Raw genomic sequence first — 25,772 nt, forward strand, 5'->3', positions numbered from 1 at the left:
TCATAAAATGTGAATGTATAGACCCTGCCCTTAAATGCTAACATACAGGTACAAAGAGATATACCCAGAAGTATTTTTATGAAGGCATATGTAGTAAGTATTTCTCCAAAACTAGAGTTGTCCCATGGTGGCTTGTGATGGCCATTATGGTGCATTTTATTTCGCAAAGGATTAAACTATGGAAATCTCAAGGCTGCAAAAAGATTTAGTTATGCTCATTAGGTAGTGAATTTATTAGTATAGTCTCTGTTTTTCCCTTTATGAGCCAATTTCAAAGCTATTGTAGACTTTCTAATGACATGTGGAAGAAGCCACTTCTTTAATTTCCATACACCTATTTCCCCTTCTGGTAGCAGACCCTGGAGTAGTGAAAAGGAAATGGACTCAGAATGCAGATAACGAGGATTCTATACCTTACCATCCCCTAAGGAGCCAAATGACCACTCTTGGCATGGTGATCAGAACCACCTGTAACTTGCTCTCTTCCCCATATTATAAAGAAATATTAATACCACAGGATTATTGTGATGTAATTGTTTTTACTCTGTTTAGTCTGCACAAAAACATTCAACAACAGACTGAAGAAAAGATGTTAGTTAGTTAGTTATTAGAAACTTTCTTGATTTAGACAGATTCTATACATTAAAATCTGTGCTTAAACAAAAGATAAATGAGCAAGGAATTATTCACCTTACTTAAGAAATATCTTATATAAGAAATAATGCATTTTAAAAGCTAACTTCCATAAAATGTTCAAAACACAATTCAATTTGCAAATAATGAATTCAAATTCACCTACATCAAGGCCTGAGGTGCAACTGCATTTGAAAACCCACTGAGGTGTTTTGCACACAATTTAAGCTAATACAATAAAGGAATAGTAGATCAAATTTGGATTGACCACTCTGAATCAAATTCAGTCAGTCTTATTTACATGAGGCTGGTCCAAAGAAAACCAAAACTTCCATGGGTCTGGAAGAGGAAGCACTTCCATGGGCCTAGGAAGAGGGAGAACTTCCCATTGCAATCCAAATTGGAAATTAACCAGTTGGTCGGATACTAGTTCTGACTCTTGACCATGACTCGATGAGAATAAAGTGCCTTTTGGTTCAGACCTCCTGTTTGAGGTAGCCAGCTGCATGGTGAAATATGCCAGGTGCACATTGGTAGTTTCTGTCTCTTAGATGGATAAATCAAAGCCATATTAGTAAAATACCTTTGGAACACAAATAGTGGGGCTCCCTTTTGAGTCAGACTTGGTTTTGGGAATGAGACTTTGGCTTGCATTTTGTATGTATCACGGAGTCAGATTCACATTGGGTTAGTCTAAATCCCATGCATGCATGTATGCTAAGTTGCTTCAGTTCTGTCCGATTCTGTGTGACCCAGTGGACTGTAGCCCATCAGGCTCCTCTGTCTGTGGGATTATGCAAGCAAGAATACTGGAGTGGGTTGCCATGCCCTCCTCCAAGGGATCTTCCCAACCCAGGGATCAAACCTGTGTCTCTTACATCTCCTGCATTGGCAGGCGGGTTCTTTACCTTGAGCACCACCTGGGAAGCTCCTAAATCCCATAGGTCATCCCCAAAGTACAGTATTTATGGTATTGTGTACACAAACCTATTCACTAATATGTTTGTATAAATGTTTAAAATGTACAGTATGGTTTGGAATATAACAAAGAGGGTTATATAAAAGGAAAAATATCTTTAAACACTACAATCATTTATAGGAGAGTAAGAGGTTCAAACAAAAGGCATAAGAGAGCTGAGATCAATAGAGGAAAGAGCGGATTCACATTTCCCATCTTACATTCACCCTCACTAACTGGACTGGGAATCCAGTCGTCTCCCACGCTACCTATGTTACTCATGCTACTTATCTCTCTTTCTCTCTCAAATTCTCTTTCTGACAAGCATACATGGTGTGATTCCAGAGTCTGTACTTTCCTTTCATCTTTCTAATAGTTCTTTTACCTACTTGCAATAAACGGGCATTAATGCTGTCTTTTTTTGAAGAACATTCTAAAACATAGTGGCACAGGTTGGTTGTCTTCACAGAGTGTTCTCCTTGCTTGTACAATCACTGTCATCAGATCTTCCAGAGTTCTGTTTAAATCAGGTGAGGAAATTGGGGGTGGCATCTACCTTAAAGCAATGAAGAAAGATGAACTAGAAGCAGAATTGGAAATCACAGCTTTACATTCAATTTGAAGACCACCAGACATTTTCTTCAAAGCAAAATGCTTCCCTCTAGATGGCTCATCTGCCACCACAATGATATGCCACTCAGCAGCAGCTTCTCTGGGAAGATGGGGAACTGCCACTATCACCGCAGTGCTCCCTGTGTCCCTGGCATTGCCGTGACACTCGTGTTCTTCCTAGAAAAAAAAAAAAAAAAAAATCAAGAGGCTGACATCAGAATGGATCTGCTATAATTTGGAAACCATATTAGGTTCACATATACACACTTGAGCAAGAATTTAGTCAATAGTTATGTAATAAATGGAAACAGGTTGAAATACAGGTGACATATAAAATATTTTTGTTTACTAGCTCCTAATTAATTAATTAATAATTTTTGCCCATGATTACAATACAAACTAGGAGTCCTATTATATATGTTTGCATTTTGAATATTTATTTTAATGTCTTTGGTGGAATCAAGAGGGAGAAAAGATTAAAAATCATATTATATTCAAACACAGGTGTGGGTCTATACATTCAGCTCAACTTATAACGTTAGTCCCTGCATGTCATACAACTATAAACACAAAACTATTGAAGTATATTTCCTGTACAGATAACACTCAACATTAACTCCTTAAGGGAACAGTACATCATTTGTGGTGCCTGTGTTTATGGTGTCATGCTTTTCATTTATTAGTCACCATTCAGGATAGTTACAATTAAGTCTTAGAAACAGTTTACTCTTTGTATTCCTTTGTGTTTGAAAAAGACATTTTTGAGGAAAAAGAATATTTCTATATTGAAAAATACAAATTGTGTTGTTGTGAGAAAAGTAGGCTCATAACTACTATGATAGGTGCTTAGGTTTGTTTTGTTCATTTGCAATGGATTTGTGCAAATCTAGATTGGGAGAATAGGAAAAAGAAAATCGGTACAGAAACCAAGGATACAACAACTTGGTGCTTTCAACATCTCAGCAAATCCAAAAATAAATGTGCCACCCTCTCTACCAAATACATTTTTCTCATCTTGGGAAATGGCATTTATCCATTCTGTGGCCCAAAGTTTGAGAGCAGAGTCTTGTCCTTGTCTTTTCTGTCTTCTGTAGCTTCTCCCTACTTCATTCGAAGCAGTCACAAGTCTTGTCGTTTTTGACTCCTTAAATCACTTAAAATATGCCTATTTATTTCTGTGCCCTCACTTTGATTTTAATTTAGACCACTGTCATTTACATGTTGCTTAGATTTCTGAGACCTAACTGGTCTCACCAATTCTAATCTTCTTCAATCCATCTGTTCTACTTCAGCCAGAGTAATCTTTTTCTAAGATACATCGGCTTTTTAAAAGCCCTTTTATGCTTAATATCATTCAGTGGCTTTTGACCTAACGTCAAACTCCTTAGCATGGTTTCTGAGGCCTTTCAGGTCTGGCCCCTATGTACTTCAAACAACTGTCTGCCCTACCCCTGACTCGTAGCTTGAGCCAAGTAGAATTAACAGCAGGTAGTCTTCTTTCTGCTAACTTCAGTTTTGGAATTCTCTGCTCTTCTGATACATAAGGCTCTGTTCCAACTTTCTCTAGTTTAATCATGTCAATATTCCTGAACGTTAGACCTATGTTTCACTGGGAAAAGTCTTCCCTGACCTATTCACAACCTCTTAAACACACTGTGCAAGCCCCAATCATGTCTATTTAGCATTCTACAAATATCAGTCAGGTGTCTGCTGTGTACCAGGTACTGGTTTAGAGGGTTAGGATATGTTACTAAACAGAAGCGGATAAAAACCTTTGCCTCCATGGAGCTTGAGGTTATTGTATTATCATGCTTGTCACAATGTCCAACTAGTAAATATTTGTTTAAAGAAACAAATAGACTGAGGAAACACAAAGCAAAGAAATGCCAATATATTTATCTTCAGTTCAGTTCAGTTCAGTTCAGTCGCTCAGTCGTGACCAACTCTTTACGACCCCATGAACCGCAGCATGCCAGGCCTCCCTGTCCATCACCAACTCCCGGAGTCCACCCAAACCCATGTCCATCAAGTCGGTGATGCCATCTAACCATCTCATCCTCTGTCATTCCCTTCTCCTCCTGCTTTCAATCTTTCCCAGCACCAGGGTCTTTTCAAATGAGTCAGCTCTTTGCATGAGATGGCCAAAGTATTGGAGTTTCAGCTTCAACATCAGTCCTTCCAATGAACACCCAGGACTGATCTCCTTTAGGATGGACTGGTTGGATCTCCTTGCTGTCCAAGGGACTCTCAAGAGTCTTCTCCAACACCACAGTTCAAAAGCATCGATTCTTTGGTGCTCAGCTTTCTTTATAGTCCAGCTCTCACATCCATACATGACCACTGGAAAAACCATAGCCTTGACTAGATGGACCTTCGTTGGCAAAGTAATGTCTCTGCTTTTTAATATGCCATCTAGGTTGGTCATAACTTTCCTTCCAAGGAGTAAGCGTCTTTTAATTTCATGGCTGCAATCACCATCTGCAGGATTTTGGAGCCCAGAAAAATAAAGTCAGCCACTGTTTCCACTGTTTCCCCATCTATTTCCCATGAAGTGATGGGACTGGATGCCATGGTCTTAGTGTTCTGAATGTTGAGCTTTTATCTTAGGTTATTATAATTATTTTGAAGCAGGGAAAACTTTTTTGGAAGTAAAAGAATGCAAACATTTGACATTTTGGGCAAAATCTGCTGAATAGGCATATGAACATGTCTTCAAAATTATATTGTAATCCTTTCTCCTCCTAAATTTGGTTTCAATCATTGAATCCTTCTATAACCTATTTTAATTTCTAGGCAAATCTGCTCATTTTCTGACCAATAGAGTCTGTAATGGAAAAATCAGTATTAAAGACAAAAACACTAGACGGTTTTCTGAAACAGAAAAAAATAAGGTGTTTGAACAATAGTATTAAATATATACTTTCCATGGGCCTGAGATTACTTGGAGAAAAGATGTTTCCTTGCAAACCTAAAAAAGCCACACTATTCTTAAACTGTCAGAATTAGAAATAAAAATTTAGAAAACAAGGAAAGGGTTTTTGGTGTACTGAAGTCTCACTGATTTTTTTTTCCCTAGGTGAAAAGGAAAACCACAGCAATATTTTTCTTTTGATAAGAATATATCAGATATACTTCAAAAACTCAACAGCCTATTACTTTTAAGATGATCTTAGGGGATTCTGGTGGCTCAGTGGATAGGAATCTGTCTGCCAATTCAGGAAACATGGGTTTGATCCCTGATCTGGGAAGATCCCACATGCTGTGGAGTGACTAAGCCTGTGGACCACAGCTACTGAGCCCCTGCGCTCCACAGCTTGGGAGCCGCAACTACTGAGCTCATTTGCCCTAGAGCTTGTGCTTCCACAGCAAGAAAAGCCACTGCAGTGAGAATCCTGCATACCACAACTAGAAAGTAGACCCTGCTTGCCACAGCTAGGGAAAAGCCCTGAAGCAATGAAGATTCAGCACAGCCAAAAATAAATAAGTAAATAAAGAATTTTTTAAAAAGATGATTTTAGGCAGGAAAAAAATTTAAGGTGACATATAGTTGAGGTGCTAACACTCAGTATTCAGGTCCCATAATTCCTTTGCAAAACAACTAAGATTAATATGTGATTTTAAAAATGTCACTGCTTTCTAAACATATGCATCTTTATTTCAACTGGTTTATATTTTCTGTCTCCAAAGTGCATTATACTTAAAATCCTGTGCCATTCTCTTTCAAAGCACTGTTGGTTGTTTCGTTTTTGTAGAGATCACAAGTCCACTTGATATTAGTGACTTATACTTTCCTTTGCTTTGTGAGTGTGGGTAATAGCCTTTTTGTATACCAATTTGCTTACACTGCAGTCTATGCTGGTAATATTGTACATTGCCTGACCTCTGAATGGAAAAATAATAACAAGTTAAAACAGTCATTTTACCTGAAGTCGATAAGGCCATAACACTCACCCTGCTTTCAATTCACATGCTCAATTTTCATCCACTCACTCTCGACTTTGAGAGGAAGGAATAATGACAGGTTACAGGCACTTTATTTCAAAATTCACTCACAAAGTTATTGACAAGCATTTTTCACAGAAACAGCTCTTCTCTCTGACCCTCATGAGCTGTTTACATGAAAAATGCTCTTCCTTGTAGATTAATGAGAGTGGAACCTAATTCCATACCAAACATGTAGCAATTGCTTTAGCATCGCTGTTTTTGATATGGGAACAAAAATAGGGATAATTTGCCTCAAATTGCAGTCACTTCAGTCATAATAAAATCTCAGAGCGTACTGTTTGCTTTCAACTTTCATTAGGTAAGCTGGGGCTGTTATTAAGGTACCAACACATAAATGTTATATTAGCACTTAACAGAAGCATAGCATTCTCCTCTAGGAGATAAATTCTACTCTTGTCAATATAATTCCTCACTGAGTGCAGTAAAAGAGTTTGAAAAGATGAAATAGTGAAGCTTTGCACTAGAGGAAAAGAAATACCTTGTTCACTCAAGCTTAAAGGCCATTTTGCTGGCCCAAGGTGCTAGGGTACTATTTAGAAAATAAGTCTCAGAGAAACTCTCCTAGGTCAAGTCAAACATTGAGACAAACTTTCAGAGGTGCTCTCTTTGTCCAAGATTGTTAAATCAGTTACTTTAAATTTCTGAATGCCTTCAACTGGCATTTCAACTCTCTGAAGAAATAGAAGAATTTAAGACCAAGATGGATTTCATTTCCAGAGAGAAAATGATGATCATTTTGTGTAAGCCACTGTACACACAAAACCCACATATTTTTTTTCCTTTTGAGTGTAGTAAGTTCTTTCAAAATGTAAGGTATTGTGTATGTCATAGTGGTGGAGCTGTTAAAATTAAATCTGCCTTTATCCTTACTCTTCAGTTCAGTTCAGTTCAGTCGCTCAGTTGTGTCTGACTCTTTGCGACCCTGTGGACTGCAACATGCCAAGCCTCCCTGTCCATCACCAACTCCTGGACTTTACACAAACTCATGTCCATTGAGTCAGTGATGCCATCCAACCATCTCATCCTCTGTCATCTCCTTCTCCTCCTGCCCTCAATCTTTCCCAGCATCAGGGTCTTTTCAAATGAGTCAGCTCTTTGCATCAGGTGGCCAAAGTACTGGAGTTTCAGCTTCAACATCAGTCCTTCCAGTGAACACCCAGGACTAATCTCCTTTAGGATGGACTGGTTGGATCTCCTTGCTGTCCAAGGGACTCTTAAGAGTCTTCTCCAACACCACAGTTCAAAAGCATCAATTCTTCGGCGCTCAGATTTCTTTACAGTCCAACTCTCACATCCATACATGACTACTGGAAAAACCATAGCTTTGACTAGACAGACCTTTGTTGGCAAAGTAATGTCTCTGCTTTTTAATACGCTATCTAGGTTGCTCATAACTTTCCTTCCAAGGAATAAGCGTCTTTTATTTCATTGCTGCAGTCACCATCTGCAGTGATTTTGGAACCCAAGAAAATAAAGTCAGCCACTGTTTCCCCTTCTATTTGCCATGAAGTGATGGGACCAGATGTCATGATCTTAGTGTTCTGAATGTTGAGTTTTAAGCCAACTTTTTCACTCTCCTCTTTCACTTTCATCAAGAGGCTCTTTAGTTCTTCTTCACTTTCTACCATAAGGATGGTGTCATCCGCATATCTGAGGTTATTGATATTTCTCCCGGCAATCTTGATTCCAGCTCGTGCTTCTTCCAGCCCAGCGTTTCTCATGATGTACTCTGCATATAAGTTAAATAAGCAGGGTGACAATATACAGCCTTGACGTACTCCTTTTCCTATTTGGAACCAGTCTGTTGTTCCATGTCCAGCTCTAACTGTTGCTTCCTGACCTGCATACAGGTGTCTCAAGAGGCAGGTCAGATGGTCTGGTATTCCCATCTCTTTAAGAATTTTCCACAGTTTATTGTGATCCACACAGTCAAGTGATTTTTTAGATCCTCTTAAAATAACTATCTCCAATTCAGGCCTAAGAAAAGTGCTAGCACATTTAGAAAAATAAGGACCATTTAGTCACCTAAAATGAGAAACAAAGGAAGGAGAAGGGCATCTAAAAGCTTGGCTGTTGCTAGGCCCACCTTTGCTATCCTCCATCTTCTTTCCTAGCCTTACAGACATCTTTATCATACCATCATTTAAGCATTGTAAAGTCTTTAAAGGATTCTATTGTCATTTAGATTATTTAGCAGCCTTATTTGCACAAAAAGTCTCTTTTAACTACCAAATTCAGACCATAAATGTGAATATTGTCCCTCTGCATTTGTAAGAGCCAATTACAGACAGCACATAACACATGATTCTGCCTAAACATGTTGGCGATAAGTAACGACTTCAAGTTCTATTCATAGAGTTGAATGTAATTGTACAATATTTGCCAGTTTACATTACCCTTCTACTAATCTGGGAAATCACTGTTTTTCAGCATTTCCTGGAGGTTAATGCATTTCTGTCCACCCCTTCTCATGTCTCTTGCATTCTGGTACTCTTGAAAATGGCCTGTAAATGTTTACTGTATCCAGACACAAGAAGAAAACAAATGTGAAGTACATATCAGCTGACTCTTCAAAGTCCATGAGTTTAATCAATGTCCATTCATTTGTAACCAAGTTTTAAAATGCTAGTTTTTATATATGATATATACATAAGAACAAAACAATGATTTCCTCTTCAAGATCAAATGAAAATAATTTTTAATCCATAAATAAAAAGTAATACATTTTTAAAAAATCATAGTTTGAGGGATAAAGCAAAAGCTATTTTATATGCCCATAGTTTTAGATGCTGGCAAACGTTGTATATGAAAGTTTATTTGACTTTAAGAATTAGAGTGGTATGTGTATATATATGTGTGTGTGTGTGTGTATATATATATATATATATATATAATTTTTTAAAAAATTTAGGATCAGAGCCAACAGATTCTCAACCATTTCATTTAGTGGAAATTCAAATAGACTTTTCAGGGACAGTAGCAGGGGCCACCATCTAATTAAAGCAAATACTCAACTACAAGCTCTTTAATAACAGGGAATACATTTTACATATTTTTGAATCCTCAGAAGGTAGCATGGTGTCTGGTATTTAATGTCTTCAATGAATGTTTCATGCTAACACTTTTCTGGAGGGAAATTTATAATCAGTTTCCCAATGCTCATTCAATTTGACTCAAATTCCAAGTTTAAAGAGTTAATTTAATAAAACAGAGATGAGCACAAAGAAAAGAGCTATATGGGATTCTTATTGTAGTGTTAGATGTAATAGCAAAAATTTTTAACAAGCAAAATATCCAACAGTGAAGTAGGGGTCAAATACATTATAAGATATCAGATAATGAGGTCTTTTGATAGATGACCTATTAAAAACTATGCTTATAAAGAACATTTAATTGTAAAGGAAAATAAAATATATTGTGTGGGAGAAAAATCAAAGAATAGCAGGTACAGTTTCTTAAAATGCATAGATAATATGTGTGTGCATATATATCTGAGACAAGAAAAAAGTTATCCATAATAAGTAAAAAAAAAAAATATCAACAAATGCATCTTGCAAACCTGTGCTGGTGTATAAAGATGCAGGCATGCTAAGTCGCTTCAGTTGTGTCTGACTCTGTGCAACCCTATGGATTGTAGCCTGCCAGGATCCTCTGTCCATGGGATTCTCCAGGCAAGAATACTGGAGTGGACTGCCATGCCCTCCTCCAGGAGATCTTCCCAACCCAGGGATGGAAACCGCAGATCTCGCATCTGCATTGGCAGGAGGGTTCTTTACCACTATTGCTACCTGGAGGTTGTTAAGATGAGTCCTTACTCACTGAGTGGAGAGACCTGTGAGAGGATGCACAGAGAAGAGGGGCTGAAGCCAAGGAAAGGCTGGGCTGTGTGTGGTGGGACTAAAGATGAGCAAGGAACTATGGCAGTTGGCAGTTAATAGCATCTAGGGACATGGCAGAGAACCTGAATGTCTAATGGAGATTGTCTATTGAGTTTTTCTGTGCAAGCTATACTGTTCTTCTCTGCCTCCTCCTGGAAATTTCAACAAAATATTTATTTTTCTCTTGTACTTTGTAAAGGTAGATTTTCTTTGAGGGGTGACAATCAGGTGCTGAGTCTTGCTGAGAGGCAAGCAGCAAGGCTGCCTAAGGGGCCCACCCACATCAGGATATCTTTATGAAGGAACATGAACCAAGTACAAAATAGTCATTAGCTCTGGGTGCAGAAGGAAGAAGGGGATTTTCATTTCCTTCTTTGTACTTTAATGGATTTTTCAAATTTCTGTAATGAATATGCATTACTATTATAATCAGAAAAATGTTTTCTTTAAATGTCAAATGGACGAATAAGCAAACAAATCAATGAATGAACGACTTTAAAAAGTGGTAGCTTTGAGAAAGACTTTGAAGTATATTCTCAAGTGGAAATTGCTATTTTTACAATCAATATAAGAAGCCCCAGTGACTCTTTTCAATTAGGGTTGCCTTTTGAAATAAGATACTTGGTTTTACAATAGAATACACACACATACACACATTTTTGTCCAGTGAGTTCTATACAGCCTGATTAGTCAAACAATAAATTTGCTTACTTTATTTTCTTGAAAAAAAGAAAAAGTTGGATCTTATTTTAGTAAAAAAAAAAAAAAAATACATTAGTTGTGCCCACAATTAAGTAGGCATTGACAGTAATTTTAAAAATTCTATTTCTGTATATTTTTCATTAAAAAAGGGCACATAGCAAAATAAGCCTGTGTATTTAAACAACTAACGAATGCAGTTGTGCTGACATTACTGTCCTTCCAACTGGTACTGCCAGTGACTAAGAACATTGATACTTGCCAGACAACTAAGGCCTGAATTCTGGCTCTGCTACTTCCTGGCTGTGTGATCTTAGAATAGTCATTTAACTTTTCAGTGTCCTCACTTGTAAAATGGGGATAGCATCAATTCCCACCTCAGCATCATTATGAGAATAATATAAGCATATTTCGATTTGTCTAGATGATCATCCTTTATTTGGATACTTCTACATATATTTATGACCTGTTGATTACAGTGGACATTTAAAGTACTAGTGGTTAAAGTGGTCATTTGCCTCTAACATATACAAACATTGGAGAAGGAAATCCCAACCCACTCCAGTATTCTTGCCTAGAAAATTCCATGGACAGAGGAGCCTGGCAGAGTTCATAGGGTCACAAAGAGTTGAACACACTGAGTGACTGACTACACACACAAAGATGGGCACTGAATGTTGCAGTCATTCACTATTATTGCTCTGAATCTTTTGTCAGTTTTAAGGACAAAACTGCTTTGTAGTAAAAATTCACCATTAAAGATATTTTAAAAGAATAAAACTTCAGATTCCTAATATTTAATAAACATAACATTGAGGTTATGATTCAACATCAGGAAATTATATTGCAGTACAGTAATGTACTACTGAGTCTTAAACTAACAGGAAGAGAACTTAGGTGGACTTAATGCATAAATGATGCCCTCATGACAGGTAGAGGCCAAGAAGGTTTTACAATGGTACAGAGAGAAATAGTGGGAGAAAGGAGTCCTTATCTGTCACATTGCAGTATAGCTATTTTGTTGACTAGTCACCAAGCTGTGTCCAACTCTTTGCGACCCCTAGACTGCAGTACACCAGGCTTCCCTGTCCCTCACCACCTTCTAGAGTTTACAGCAGTATAGCTATACCAGCCAGAAAAGAAGTCAAACATAGGAGTCAGCAACTATTTGGTCAGGAGATATATTGTCAGTCTTATATTTTAAATATTAATTCACAGTAGTTCATTAGCAGTGAGTAGAAATATATATATAATAGGATATCTTTGTTTCTGAAATTTCTTTATTAATCTGTCTGAGGATTATTAAAATAATTGTCTTTCTCAATAAAGACATATATATTTGTGAAAGCTATATAATTTTAAAATTAATTGAAGTATGTGTCACAATAAAGTGATGCTTTAATCATAGTTGTACTGGTTTTGTAGGCTTATTTTTATTTACCCTTAATGTTTGCTTTGATTGTATAGTTGATAAAAAGCTATAGGTAAAGGAGCTCATAGCTAGTTTTATAGTGTTACATGTACAAGTAACACTATAATAAAAAGAATGCAGTCAACAACTGGACATCTGCATGAATTTTTTCTTCAGTTCGGTTCAGCTCAGTCACATCAGACTCTTTGCAATCCCATGGACTGCAGCACACCAGGCCTCCCTGTCCATCACCAACTCCCAGAGCTTGCTCAAACTCATGTCCATTGAGTCGGTGATGCCATCCAACCATCTCATCCTCTGTTGTCCCCTTCTCCTCCTGCCTTCAATCTTTCCCAACATCAGGGTCTTTTCCAATAAGTCAGTTTTTCGCATCAGGTGGCCAAATTATTGGACCTTCTGCTTCAGCATCAGTCCTTCCAATGAATATTCAGGACTGACTTCCTTTAGGATGGACTGGTTGGATCTCCTTGCAGTCCAAGGGACTCTCAAGTGTCTTCTCTAACACCATAGTTCAAAAGCATAAATTCTTCGGGCTCAGCTTTCTTTATTTTTTCAGCTCTCACATCCATTCATGAATACTGGAAAAACCACAATAGTGGAAAAACAATTGAAACTGTGACAGACTTTATTTTCTTGGGCTTCAAAATCACTGCAGATGGTGACTCTGGTTTGACCGGATGGACATTTGTCGGCAAAGTAATGTCTCTGCTTTTTAATATGCTGTCTAGGTTTGTCATAGTTTTTCTTCCAAGGAGCAAGCATCTTTTAATTTCACGGCTAGAGTTACCATCTGCAATGATTTTGAAGCCCAAGAAAATAAAGTCTGTCACAGTTTCAAAGGTTTCCCTATTTATTTGCCATGAAGTGATGGGACCGGATGCCATGATCTTAGTTTTCTGAATGTTGAGCTTTAAGCCAACTTTTTCACTCTCCTGTTTCACTTTCATCAAGAGGCTCTTCAGCTCCTCTTCACTTTCTGCCATAAGGGTGGTGTCATCTGCATATCTGAGGTTATTGATATTTCTCCTGGCAATCTTGATTCCAGCTTGTGCTTCATCCACTCTGGCACTTCCCATGATGTACTCTGCATCTAAGTTAAATAAGCAGGGTGACAATATACAGCCTTCATGTACTCCTTTCTCTATTTGGAACAAGTCTGTTGTTCCATGTCCAGTTCTAACTGTTGTTTCTTGACCTGCATACAGATTTCTCAGGAGGCAGGTAAGGCGGTCTGGTATTCCTATCTCTTTAAGAATTTTCCACAGTTTGTTGTGATCCACACAGTCAAAATCTTTGGCATAGACAATAAAGCATTTTTTCTTACTTTGTAACATTTCAAAGAAAAAGTTTGAGAAATGCTATAGTAGAGTAATTTGCTTTTCTTGCAGAATGTTTCAAACCATGTCATCACCAAAAATAATGTGCAATTTTGGCTGAAAACTAATCCATTTGGCTTCTATTCAAGAATCAGGAGAGCTTTGTGGATGATTATTGACAAAGACAATGAGCATGGTGAGGTTGATTCCGCGGATCTAAAGATTACCATCCTGTTCCCCACTGATTGGATGCGCACTGATTTATATGGACCCATTGTGAATTTTCACCCAGTTAAGATAAATAACATGTGCTTTCAAGTTTCCAGTTCTACATCTATAAAGTGAACAATACCTATAGGGTTGCCTTAGAAAGTTAAAGCGAGGAACAAAGGAATATGTGAAAGCTGTTTAAATAGCAAGAGTCTATGGCTATAAAAATGATATTATTATTATTATTATTTATTGAGAATAATCTCAGGGTCTGTCTATTTATTTTCTGAGTTCTTGTTGCTTTTGCTTGGGTGATCAGGGATAGGTTATAATAGTTGGGCATAGGTATTCATTAGTTCTTGATTATAATAAAGTACTGTTGCTGAAAACAATTGTTTTCAGAGGCTACACATCACTAAAACTTTGGCACTTTTTAGAGGATCAAAGTAGCTTTCAAGACAAAAAATACATCTCTTTGATAAATGTAAAGCACATTGGTGTAGATGCACAATGCAAAACAAAAACTGTGCTTCCTGAAGCTGTAGCCCACATTACAGAAACTGAGAAGCAATTCCTGCCTTACCACCTGAGCTTCTGCCCTTGAATTGATATTAAGTAACCACGTCACTCATTATAGCCTCTAATCTCCCTCGTTGATACCTTTTAATTTTTAAACAGCCCTACTTTACAAATCATATCCTCTTTCATGTGTTCTCTCAGCTAAAGAATTAATTTTGCAAGCAAAATATCTAAACAGTAAGCATAATAAGAACGAAACAGGTTAAAGCTCATTAGCAGCAGGGAGCAGATGTAGGAAAACTCTGCCAGTTCCCCTACATTTCCTTCTCAGCAGGGACTGGGCACCAAGCTGTGAGTTAGTTCTATAGCACAATGCTTGGCTGCTGTTTCAGCAATTGTACCTTATTGCTTCAAGTATAATACTAAGAATTCACTTTGATTTTTGATTTTTCTTTGCAATAATAATGTCTAAAAGGATCCTGCAGAGCTAACATGTAAAGTTAAGCATCAAGTGCCAGCTAATCAGGAGATTATGAAATTGTAATTGATAAGAAAATAATGATAGATTATAAAGTCATTTTATCTTTAAAAAAACATTAACTTCTTGACAGAGGCACCAGAATCTGGATGAAATCAGTAATTGCTCAAGTTAAATTTCCTTGAAATATCATGCAATAACTAATATTCAGTGTATTACCAGTATATAACATTTAGTATATATACCAGTCTTACACAATTGGTAAAACATAACCATGTAAGGGCCAAAGCAATACACTGATTATGATATAAACTAAAAGCAAATGAGTTTTGCTAGATAAAACACAACCTCAAATTGTTAAACTAGGATTTCTTCTTTCATGTGCAACATTCAAATAGAATCATCTTTTAGGAAACAGCAGTATCAACTAAATTGAGGTGCCTACAGAAATGAATATTAGCAAGGTTTTATTTAAAATATTTTCCTAGAGGTTAGGATCCTTTCCTGGGGCTAAAAGTAGTACTTAGATGTCCCAAAGCACTGTTGATGCTGATGAACCATCAGCATAAATTCACCTGATAGATTCTGGATGTCCAGGATAGATGGGACAGGTTGGGACACAATTTGTTTAGTAAAATAAACACATGCTGTAGAATCCAACTCATGTAATTTCCAACAAATCAAACTGTGACAGATGTAAATGTAACAATCATTAAATTATCTGCATATTCTTACAATTCCGTAAATTATTTTCAAAGCTGATGTTTATGTTTGTTTGCTGTGTTTGTGTAGGTTTAGGTTCTGCAATGGATTCATTCAGCCATCTGATAGACAAGATGCTTTTAGAAGAATGACACTAACAGTGTTCTAGGAAAGCTACTCTATATCTTTTGGAAAGAAAAAGAAAACTAAGAAGTGCAATAACTGGGATAGTGGGACTCATATTCTGAGTCTTCTAGGCTACAAAAATAAATTCATAATCCTTCATCTGCAAAGTAATAGGATTGGCATCAAAGCCTGAAGCAGATCTAAACCTACAAGCAAGGTTAATTAAACTTGTTCCATTTCATGGAAACTCAAGTGGCAAGGTCATGAGGATCATTATAGTATGAAAAGTTGATTTAAAAATAGTTACCTATGCACTAAGGTTGATTGACTGCTCTGAATTGCTTGACCCATTTTCAGGTAGAAATGGAGGGAAACTGGGTTTCCTGACAGTCTTCTTTAATGAAAACATTTTTGTGTATCTTCGGATGCAGCTGGGTCCCATGAGTTTAAATCAGTTAGATCATGCTTTTGGAAACCTGGATTATTCTTAAAACTCAATAAGTTGTAGGTAACATTTGAAGTCAAGGTAACAGACACCCAGGAATTGTGTGTCCTTAAGGGATACACAGACAGTAGGTCACTCTATGGCATTAGCATTCTGTGTGCAGTTTCAATAGTTCTAAACATAACTGAGCTCCTTTAGTGATGCCTAGCATAGATTGTGCGGGCGGTTTATAAAGTTCTCTATTGGAAGTACGGAGCTGCAAATTTATAGGGATTTCTGTTTTAAAGTTTCATTCAGTTCAGTTGCTCAGTCGTGTCCAACTCTTTGCAACCCCATGGACTGGGGCATGCCAGGCCTCCCTGTCTATCACCAACTCCTAGAGTTTACCCAAACCCATGTCCATTGAGTTGGTGATGCCATCCAACCATCTCATCCTCTGTTGTCCCCTTCTCCTCCTGCCCTCAATCTTTCCCAGCATCAGGGTCTTTTCAAATGAGTCAGCTCTTCGCATCAGGCAGCCAAAATATTGGAGTTTCACCTTCAACATCAGTCCTTCTAATGAACACTCAGGACTGATCTCCTTTAGGATGGACTGGTTGGATCTCCTTGCAGTCCAAGGGACTCTCAAGAGTTTCCTCCAACACCACAGTTCAAAAGCATCAATTCTTTGGTGCTCAGCTTTCTTCATAGTCCAACTCTCACATCCATACATGACTACTGGAAAAACCATAGTCTTGAGTAGATGGACCTTTGTTGGCAAAGTAATGTCTCTGCTTTTTAACATGCTGTGTAGGTTGGTAATAACTTTCCTTCCAAAGAGTAAGCGTCTTTTAATTTCATGGCTGCAATCACCATCTGCAGTGATTTTGGAGCCCAAAAAAATAAAGTCAGCCACTGTTTCCCCATCTATTTGCCATGAAGTGATGGGACCAGATGCCATGATCTTAGTTTTCTGAATGTTGAGCTTTAAGTCATCTTTTTCACTCTCCTCTTTCACTTTCATCAAGAGGCTCTTTAGTTCTTCTTCACTTTCTGCTGTAAGGGTGGTGTAATCTGCATATCTAAGGTTATTGATATTTCTCCCAGCAATCTTGATTCCAGCTTGTGCTTGCTCCAGCCCAGCGTTTCTCATGATGTACTCTGTAAGGTTTCATTAGATCTTAACTAAGAATAATAGAATTGAATTGAAAGAAGAGAAACATATGTAGAAAAATCGACAGAAAATATAGCTCTAATGTGGCAGAAAACCCAAACCACAGCAAATCATGAAAAAAAAGAAAAACAACAGCCTAGCATTGTCTAATATTCAACAGGTATGTAAACATGAACAACTGCTGAAACAAACCTTTTGAAATAATTTCATCCCACCTGAAAATCAAATGACAAGAAAATAGCAATAACTACAAAGTTCTTAAAAGCAGCCTGATGACCAGGACTGAAGGGATGCTCATGAAAACATAGTTCTGCTGACTGGCCTTGTATGAGGAAGAGACAACTGCATGATACTCAACAAATTGTAGTATAACACTCTCACGTGTGATATTTCTAAACAGAGAGGGCAGAGAAATGCTCTAAATTACTACTGAAGCAGAAACTAGAGCAATCCGGATTCCAGTGTAGGTGACTATGACATCAGGTGACAGAGCAACCTGGTATGTATTAAAAATAGTAGTAGTCGCAGGGATAGTAATAGCTACAAGGCATGGAGTTATTGATCTTCAGTAGAAACATTCAGTCTGATTACCACATAGGAAGGCAGAGTTGTAAATAGTAATAAACCTTTCAGGTGGTAGCTGCTACCAAGTACATGACAATTTTTACATGAAGATTTCTGAGTACAGAAAGTATTAAAAAATCATAGAATTATTAATCTGTAGGACTAGACAAAGACATAGTCATCATCACATTAATCTTCTCATTTTGTAAAAGGGAAACAGCACTGCAGAAAAATCTGCCTTGCTCACCAGTCAGAAGCCACATTTCTCTTTGCCTGGCCTAGCCATACCCTCTACTCACAGTGCATTTTAGATGCATCAGCTTTAAAAACAGAGGTGGAAACTCTTAAACTAGAAGAAAGCCTATACAATTCCTTTATATTGTCAAGGAAAATCTGAGGAGGGGTCAATGTGCAAGGTATGAAATCTGTATACTCAATTAAAACCTTCAAGGACTTATGGAATGTATGGCCCTGATGATAGCTTTGAAATTCGAATCCAGTTCTATCACTTTTAGTCTACTACAGAGGCTTATTTTGATCTTGAAGGACCCTCAGAGGTCATCTTGTTCAACCCTTTCATTTCAAGGAGTAAGCTCTCTCTTAACTCACCTCCACAAGAGTAATCCTTTCTTCTCTCTTTTTTAAACACGTCAATGATACCTCATGAAAGGATGCATTTTTTAGGCTGCAAGTTCTTCTCCAGATTTCTACCACTCTGTCCCTCCCAGTTGAGCTGTGCATTTTCAAATGATTGGTTGTTTTTATTCCAAACTTAAATATGCTAATTGTAACTGTTATTGAGTTTTTGCACTTTCTTGTGTGTTACATATTCCCATGGAATATGAGTGTGGAACAAAGCAGATCTGTTTCTACAAAAATTAAGCTGAATATTTTGGATAGGCTTTACAAAAATGAGCTATTATTAATAACACTGTAAGTGCTGCTGAGGATACGGAACTCATTTTCACTGTTGGTGGGAGTGTAAAATGGTGAAGCTGCTGTGGAGAACTATGTGAAGGTTCCACAAAAAGTTAAAAAGAGAAATACCATTGATCCAGAAATCCCACTTTTAAGTATTTATCTGAAAGAACTGAAATCAGAATTTCAAAGACAAATAGCATTTTCATTGTCATTGCACCATTTTCACAATAGCCAAGAGGTAAGAAGAAGAAGGCCAAGTGCCAAAGAATTGATGCCTTTGAATTGTGGTGCTGAAGAAGACTCTTGAGAGTCCCCTGGACAGCAAGGAGATCAAATCAGTCAACCCTAAAGGCGATCAACGCTGAATATTCACTGGAAGGACTGATGCTGAAGCTGAAGCTTCAATACTTTAGCCACCTGATGTGAAGAGCAAACTCATTAGAAAAGACCCTGATGCTGGGAAAGACTGAGGCCAAAGGAAAGGAGAGCAGGAGAAGATGAGATAATTAGATAGCATCATCAACTCAGTGGACATGAATTTGAACCAGCTTTGGGAGATAGTGAAGGACAGGGAAGCTTGGCATGCTGCAGTCCATGGTGTCGTAAAGAGTTGGGCATGACTTAGCGACTGAACAACAAGTGGCAAGAACAATCTTAGTATCCATCAAGGGATTAATGGATAAAGAAAATATGGTACATACATACAATAGAATATTATTAAGTTATAGGAAAGAAAATTCTGTCATATACTACAATATGGATGAACCTTGGGGACACCATGAGAAGGAAATAAGCCGTTTGCAGAAGGACAAAAACTGCATGATTTCACTTCTATGAGGTAGCTCAAGTAGTCAAACCGAGAGTAGAATGGTGGTTGCCAGAGGCTGGAGAAGTTGCTGTTCAATGGGGACAAAGTTTTAGTCATGCAAACCGAAAAAGATGCTAGACATCTGATGTGCAACACTATATTACACATGACAAGCATCCTATAATGAGGTGTGGAAGGCACAAGAAATCTGAACTAAGATTTGGATTCAAAGCCTGACTCTGTAATATTTGCCTCATTAAGTTGCCTAGAAGATTAAATAGTAGGCTACCTGACTCATGGGAGGTGCTCAATAAATATCAATTTCATCAAATATATCATTGCATTGATTTACCATGACAACTGACAAGTAGGTACTGGTGTCCTTATTTTATAATTACACAGCTAATAATTTAGAAAGCCTGCATATGAACCCAGGTCTGTCTAAAAGCTTGAGCCTTTCCACTACAAAACACTGTTTAATCATGGTGTAATTTTTAGTGGGATTCCAGTCTGAATGATTTAGCCATGTTAAGATGTAAATGCGCTGCCAATAGCTGAATGCATTGATATTAACTGCTGAAAATGAACTGGACAGAATTGCCTAGTGGTGTCCATTTATAAGTTTGGGAATAGCTGTCGGATGCAATGATTTAAATTTTATTAGTGTTAAGTGTTTGTGCTGCTGTTTTGGGGGGAGATAGTCAATAATTACTTATGTTCTACTGCTCCTTGGGTCTGCTTTATTATTATTATTGATTTGTTACATTTAATGATTTAAAAAGTAGTCATGCAAAGTAATTTAATTAGAAATTTAAAAGAAAAGAGTGTCAAGGGCACAATTCTACTTTTCATCAGTTAGAATTCATGATTTCTGTCCACTCTGATTTTAGAACATCGCTCTGGGATTTGAAAAAGCATTAAAAGCATGGTGTCAATAACAAAGTACTATTGTTATTAGTGTTGTTATTGCTTTGCTTTTCCAATTTGAAGATCATCATGGCTGGAGATGATGGAAACAGAATAGAAAGTGAATGATAATAACCTTTTCTTTCAACTTTTAACTTTGTAGTATGTTTCCCAAGCAGTGAGATGATCGCTTCTTTGTTTTTTCACTATAAAAGTTGCATTTAAATGATTTGTCATGATTAAATTTTTAGCATCGTCATAAGCTTCAGTTCACTATATTTTAGTTTTTCTGTCACTATTCTTATGTTTGCACCACAAAGGTAACTGTCTTGGTGTCCTTTTATTTTTCTCATATTCCTTTAACTTTTTAGAGTCCATTCCAATGATTTAAGACCCAGAAAACCCCAAATCTAGAGTTATCTTCTAAACTTGGAATCATCTTTCCTTGTTTTGACTTCTCCATTGCATTTAAATGGCATTGACTATAATTTACAGTATATTATGTTTGCAAATTTCTTGAAGGTAACTTTGTAATATTTTTTTCAAAAATAGCTTGTTCAAAATTTTTGATGAGTTTCAAGATGGATTATCAATCACTTCTGAATGAAGCAAATGACAAGCAAAAACATAAATTCAATATAATAGGCCATACTTCACTCTGTGTCAAAGGCATTTTACATCAAGCTGATCCATACTGTGAGGTGTATCCCTCTATCATAAAACCAACTAAGCCCTCCCTGGAGACAATCCTTTTCTTTTTCTGTGCTTCTTTAATGGCAAGCCTAGCTTTAAGTAGCATCCCCAGAAAGGAGAATGAATTACTATTTTACTTAACTAGTGATTCAAATAGCCACCAGTTTTTAAGGCCTTCTCTGCTTCAGGGATTGTACTTAACATTCGGAAATTCTGTGAGCATTTTCATTTCATAAATGATATAATTAAAGATTAGCATGGTTAACTAACTTGCTCACAAAAGAGGTAGAACAAGGATATAGATCAAAGTCTATTTCAAGTCAAAGTCTGTACTTGTCCACTATTTGAAGGCCCTCCTTAACACTCACTCTTCCCACTGCTAAGATGGATATAACCTCTAATAAAGCTGGTAGGAATAATTTGTATAATTGTTTTGTGCCCTGCCTAACTCAACAAAGGATATAAAATGGGAGTGAAACACAATCATGTATTCTGCTATGGTGAAAGGAAAATGAGTTTTAGATTTTACAGACCTAGTTTAAACTCCAAGACACCTACTTGGTAGCTGGGAGAAGGAGAAATCTATCAATATTTCCTAATTAATAAGTGGGAATAATACTACATAACTCACAGTGCTGTGAGAACTATAGGAAGCACCATGTAAAGCTCCTGGCTTCCTGGCTGGTACAATGTAGACCATATGTATCAGTTCTCTCTTCATTCTACCCTGTCCTTTGACCATGACTTGCCTTTCTCTAAGGGGGTGGTCCCATTTGAAAGCAGTCTAGCTCTATTTTTCCCTACTGACAATTACTGTCAAGTTTAGCCATTATTTCCTGACACATATGAACAGTTGTAAGTCTTGCTTTAAGGTTAGGAAACGTCTTTAGTGACCACATCCCTCTTGCTATATAGGATTGAGTCATATAACCTGCTTGGGATTAAGCTTGAGTACTGGTCTTTATAGGGTTCTTTGGCTGCTTAGTAGTGTCTGAGTACTTGCGACCCCATGGACTGCAGCACGCCAGGCTTCCCTGTCCATCACCAACTCCCGGAGCTTGCTCAAACTCATGTCCATTGAGTCGGTGATGCCATCCAACCATCTCATCCTCAGTCATCCCCTTCTCCTCCTGCCTTCAATCTTTCCCAGCATCAGGGTCTTTTCCAATGAGTCAGTTCTTTGCATCAAGTGGTCAAAGTATTGGAGCTTCAGCTTCAGCATGAGTCCTTCCAATGAATATTCAGGATTGATTTCCTTTAGGATGGACTGGTTTGATGTCCTTGCAGTCCAAGGGACTCTCAAGGGTCTTCTCCAACACCACAGTTCAAAAGCATCAGTTCTTCAGCACTCAGCTTTCTTTATAGTCCTACTCTCACATCCATACATGACTACTGGAAAAACCATAGCTTTGACTAGACGGACCTTTGTTGGCAAAGTAATGTCTCTCCTTTTAATATGCTGTCTAGGTTTGTCATAACTTTTCTTCCAAGGAGCAAGTGTCTTTTAATTTCATGACTGCAGTCACCATCTGCAGTGATTTTGGAGCCCCCCAAAATAAAGTCAGCCACTGTTTCCACTGTTTCTCCATCTATTTGCCATGAAGTGATATATATTAGGATACAGATAACTAATTGAAAGTTTTGTAAAACTACTGAATTTAAACATTTATAGCAATTCTACACAATTTTTATGCCTCTATAACATTAATATCATTCATTTATTTAATGACAGTACTTGTCAAGCCCCTGCTATTTGCCAGGCACCATGACAAGAACCTATATGATGACAAGGAATGAAAATAAGGCAGGCAAGGTATTGTTATCCTGAAACCACCTATCTTGAGGGGGAGGGTGAAACAGAGATATAAGTTAATACTGTAGCTCAAAACTATATGTGTTACATTGAATTTATGAAAAATTCTAATAGATCAAAGGGAGTGTTTCACACATTTATAATACTAGATACTTATTTTCCACCTCTATGCCAAATAAAAAGGACAAATATAATGTATGTGTTAAGAAAGTCAATATAATATTTATGATTAATTTCCAAATAGTGAAATATTTATATAAATTAGTATCATTAAAACAAAAATGGGGGTTTTTCAGACCTCTCCTCTTTCTAAGAACAATGCCAAGACAGAGAAGTTGGGATATTTACAAATCTGAATTTGCTAAAGGATATCAACTTTACAAAAAAAAGACAGGGAATTTTCATTTAATGAAGAGAATCATATCAACAGATATGTAAACCTAAGGTGAATCAACAATGTTTGGATACTGTTTAACTTCTGCAATTATGGTTTATTTCTCATTTATAAGTCTGGGCTTCCCTGGTGGCTCAGATGGTAAAGAAACTGCCTGCAATGCAGGAGACCGAGGTTTGATCCCTGGGTCAGAAAAATCCCTTGGAGAAGAAAATGGCAACCCACTCCAGTATTCTTGCCTGGAGAATTTCATGGGCAGAGGAGCCTGATGGGCTATAGTTCATAGGGTCGCAAAGAGAGGGACATGATTGAGAGACTTTACACTTTTCTTTTATTTTTGGCTTTCATTTATTAATCTAGATGGTCATGGCAGATATTCTTTGGCAGTAACGAAGATTGCTGCATGGAAAGAACAGGAGGAAACTGGTTTAAATAAGACTGCTTCAAATAAGGACCATCATAATACACATTTTTTTTCAGACTAAGAAATTTTATAGTTAGAATAATGCATAAAACTTTGGTTTACAGATCACTAGAGAATTAGCTGGGAGATTTTGAAATGCATTTGAGGAATTTTTCCACCTCATGGATGATGAAGAAAATACCAAGAAAAGTTATTTAGTCAATGCTAATAAGCCAGTATGACTGGGCCAATGACACCCACTTGTGAACAAGACTTCTGAGAAGGGAAGTCAGAAAACAAAAACCGCATATTGTGAATATGATAAAACACCAAGAGGGAAGAGGAAGCAAACAGACATGATTCAAAGAAACTCTCAGAAAATGGTGTGCCACAGTGCTTCCTTCCAACTCTTATTTTGATGTTTAGTCTTCATCAGGTCTCTAGAATATAATTGACTTTTGCTTAGAGCACCTAGTATGACATGTTTCAAATAAAGACTTGATGCCAATCTAGGAGGATGACAAGAAAACCTTGTTAAAAAGACTCATTTACTTGGTAACAGAGTTTTGCTATACCCTTCTTTTTTATGCTGCCCTCTAGGACTCATTTTTATTTATTTCCTCCTAAGTTTCTGTATCTTTTATGACAGTCTTCTTATTCATGTTGCCCAGAAACAAAAGAGCCTGGGGGTTCCTGACATTGGTGCTTTTAAGATATGCTCTTTTCCCTAGTTTTGAGCAAAAGTCAAAGGAAAAGATAATATATGAGTACAAGGAGACTTGAAGCTTGACAGAGGATCTCCTTGTTTCTAGAGAGAGAGAGAGAAGAGCTCTTCCTCATTAGGGATAAAAGCCCAGAAGCCACAAGTTGACATCAGTCCTGGCAACCCTAGGCTTCTTCATGTCATCAGAGTATACAATAGCCCTATGATGTCTGAAAGAATGAAAACTTCTCATACCTAATAATAGCCTATTTCTCTGTTCATCTTTTTGTTTTAACACAATGCACAGCATGTGTTCATGTAACCAAATATACCATTTCTCTTTGTACCTGCATATATGATTACAAAATTCATCAACTGAAGATCCTCTGAAAAGTGGGTAATAAGTAGCACTAACTGTATCCCAGGTATTAGACTAAGAATTTCCCTTGCATTGTCTCATTTAAACCTCACAGTATCAGTATGTTGAAATGCTTTGAATATAACTATTTTACAGAAAAGGCAACTGTGGCTTAGTCAAAAGTTTGGGTAAACAGATATTGAAAGTCTTATAGGCATTGAACACACATTCAAAGCAGAAAGTCTGATTCAAGTATGGAAGACAAGGAAACATTTAGTTAGCTGGCTAAAATGCTTGTTTATCCTCACTGTCTAAGTCTGTAGGTTCAGTTGCTTATGATGGGTTGTGAGCAAGTCTGATACTTGGCCACTATTTATAGGAGAGTCTCCACAGATAATATAGGTTACTAAAGTATTTTAAAAGTTCTCTACAGGTTGGTAAGAGCTTCCCAGGTGGCGCTAGTGGTGAAGAACCTGCCTGACAGTACAGGAGACCTAAGAGATACAGGTTTGATCCCTGGGTCAAGAAGATCCCCTGGAGAAGAAATAGCACCCCACTCCAGTATTCTTGCCTGGAGAATCCCATGGACAGAGGAGCCTGGCGGGCTATCGTCCATGGGGTCGCAAAGAGTTGGACATGACTGAAGCAACATAGCATTCACAGGTTTTAAATGTGGCCTGGTCATACTGGCTTCTCACCCAGGATACCCTTGATATAACAGCTAATGAGTTAATGCCCAGTTAACTAGGTGCCAGAAACCTACTCTGACTAACTGATGCTAAGCCACTCTCTCAAAGCCTTGCCTCCTGGTTACTACCAGTGGCTCTCATAGGGATCCCCTTAGGCTGGCAGGCCCTTAATCTTGGCTTTGTAGCTGCAGGAACGTCAGTCTTCATAGGAAGTTGACTCTGAGGGAGCCAAGGAGAAAGTCTTGCCTGGCTGGTAAACTGGAATGGATACTATGGAAGATGTTAAATATTTTAAGTATCTCTGATTGGGAGACCAGGAGAAAAATACAAGTATTGATAAACTGAGGTAGTCTT

General features: G+C 37.5%; 1 protein-coding gene across 1 annotated transcript in view; it reads right to left on the reverse strand.

Moving 5' to 3' along the window:
• Positions 1–522: 522 nt before the first annotated feature.
• Positions 523–25,772, reverse strand: part of LOC145512747 (uncharacterized) — a 41,009-nt gene continuing 15,759 nt past the window's right edge. Inside the window, exon 2 of the mRNA XM_081507110.1 lies at positions 523–2,380. Coding sequence (XP_081363236.1) covers positions 2,144–2,380 — 237 coding nt within the window. The 3' untranslated portion in view covers positions 523–2,143. The remainder of the gene's footprint in view (positions 2,381–25,772) is intronic.

The sequence above is a fragment of the Giraffa tippelskirchi genome, chromosome 7 (assembly GCF_054371585.1).
Source record: "Giraffa tippelskirchi isolate mGirTip1 chromosome 7, T2T-mGirTip1v1.2.pri, whole genome shotgun sequence".
Lineage (NCBI taxonomy): Eukaryota > Metazoa > Chordata > Mammalia > Artiodactyla > Giraffidae > Giraffa > Giraffa tippelskirchi.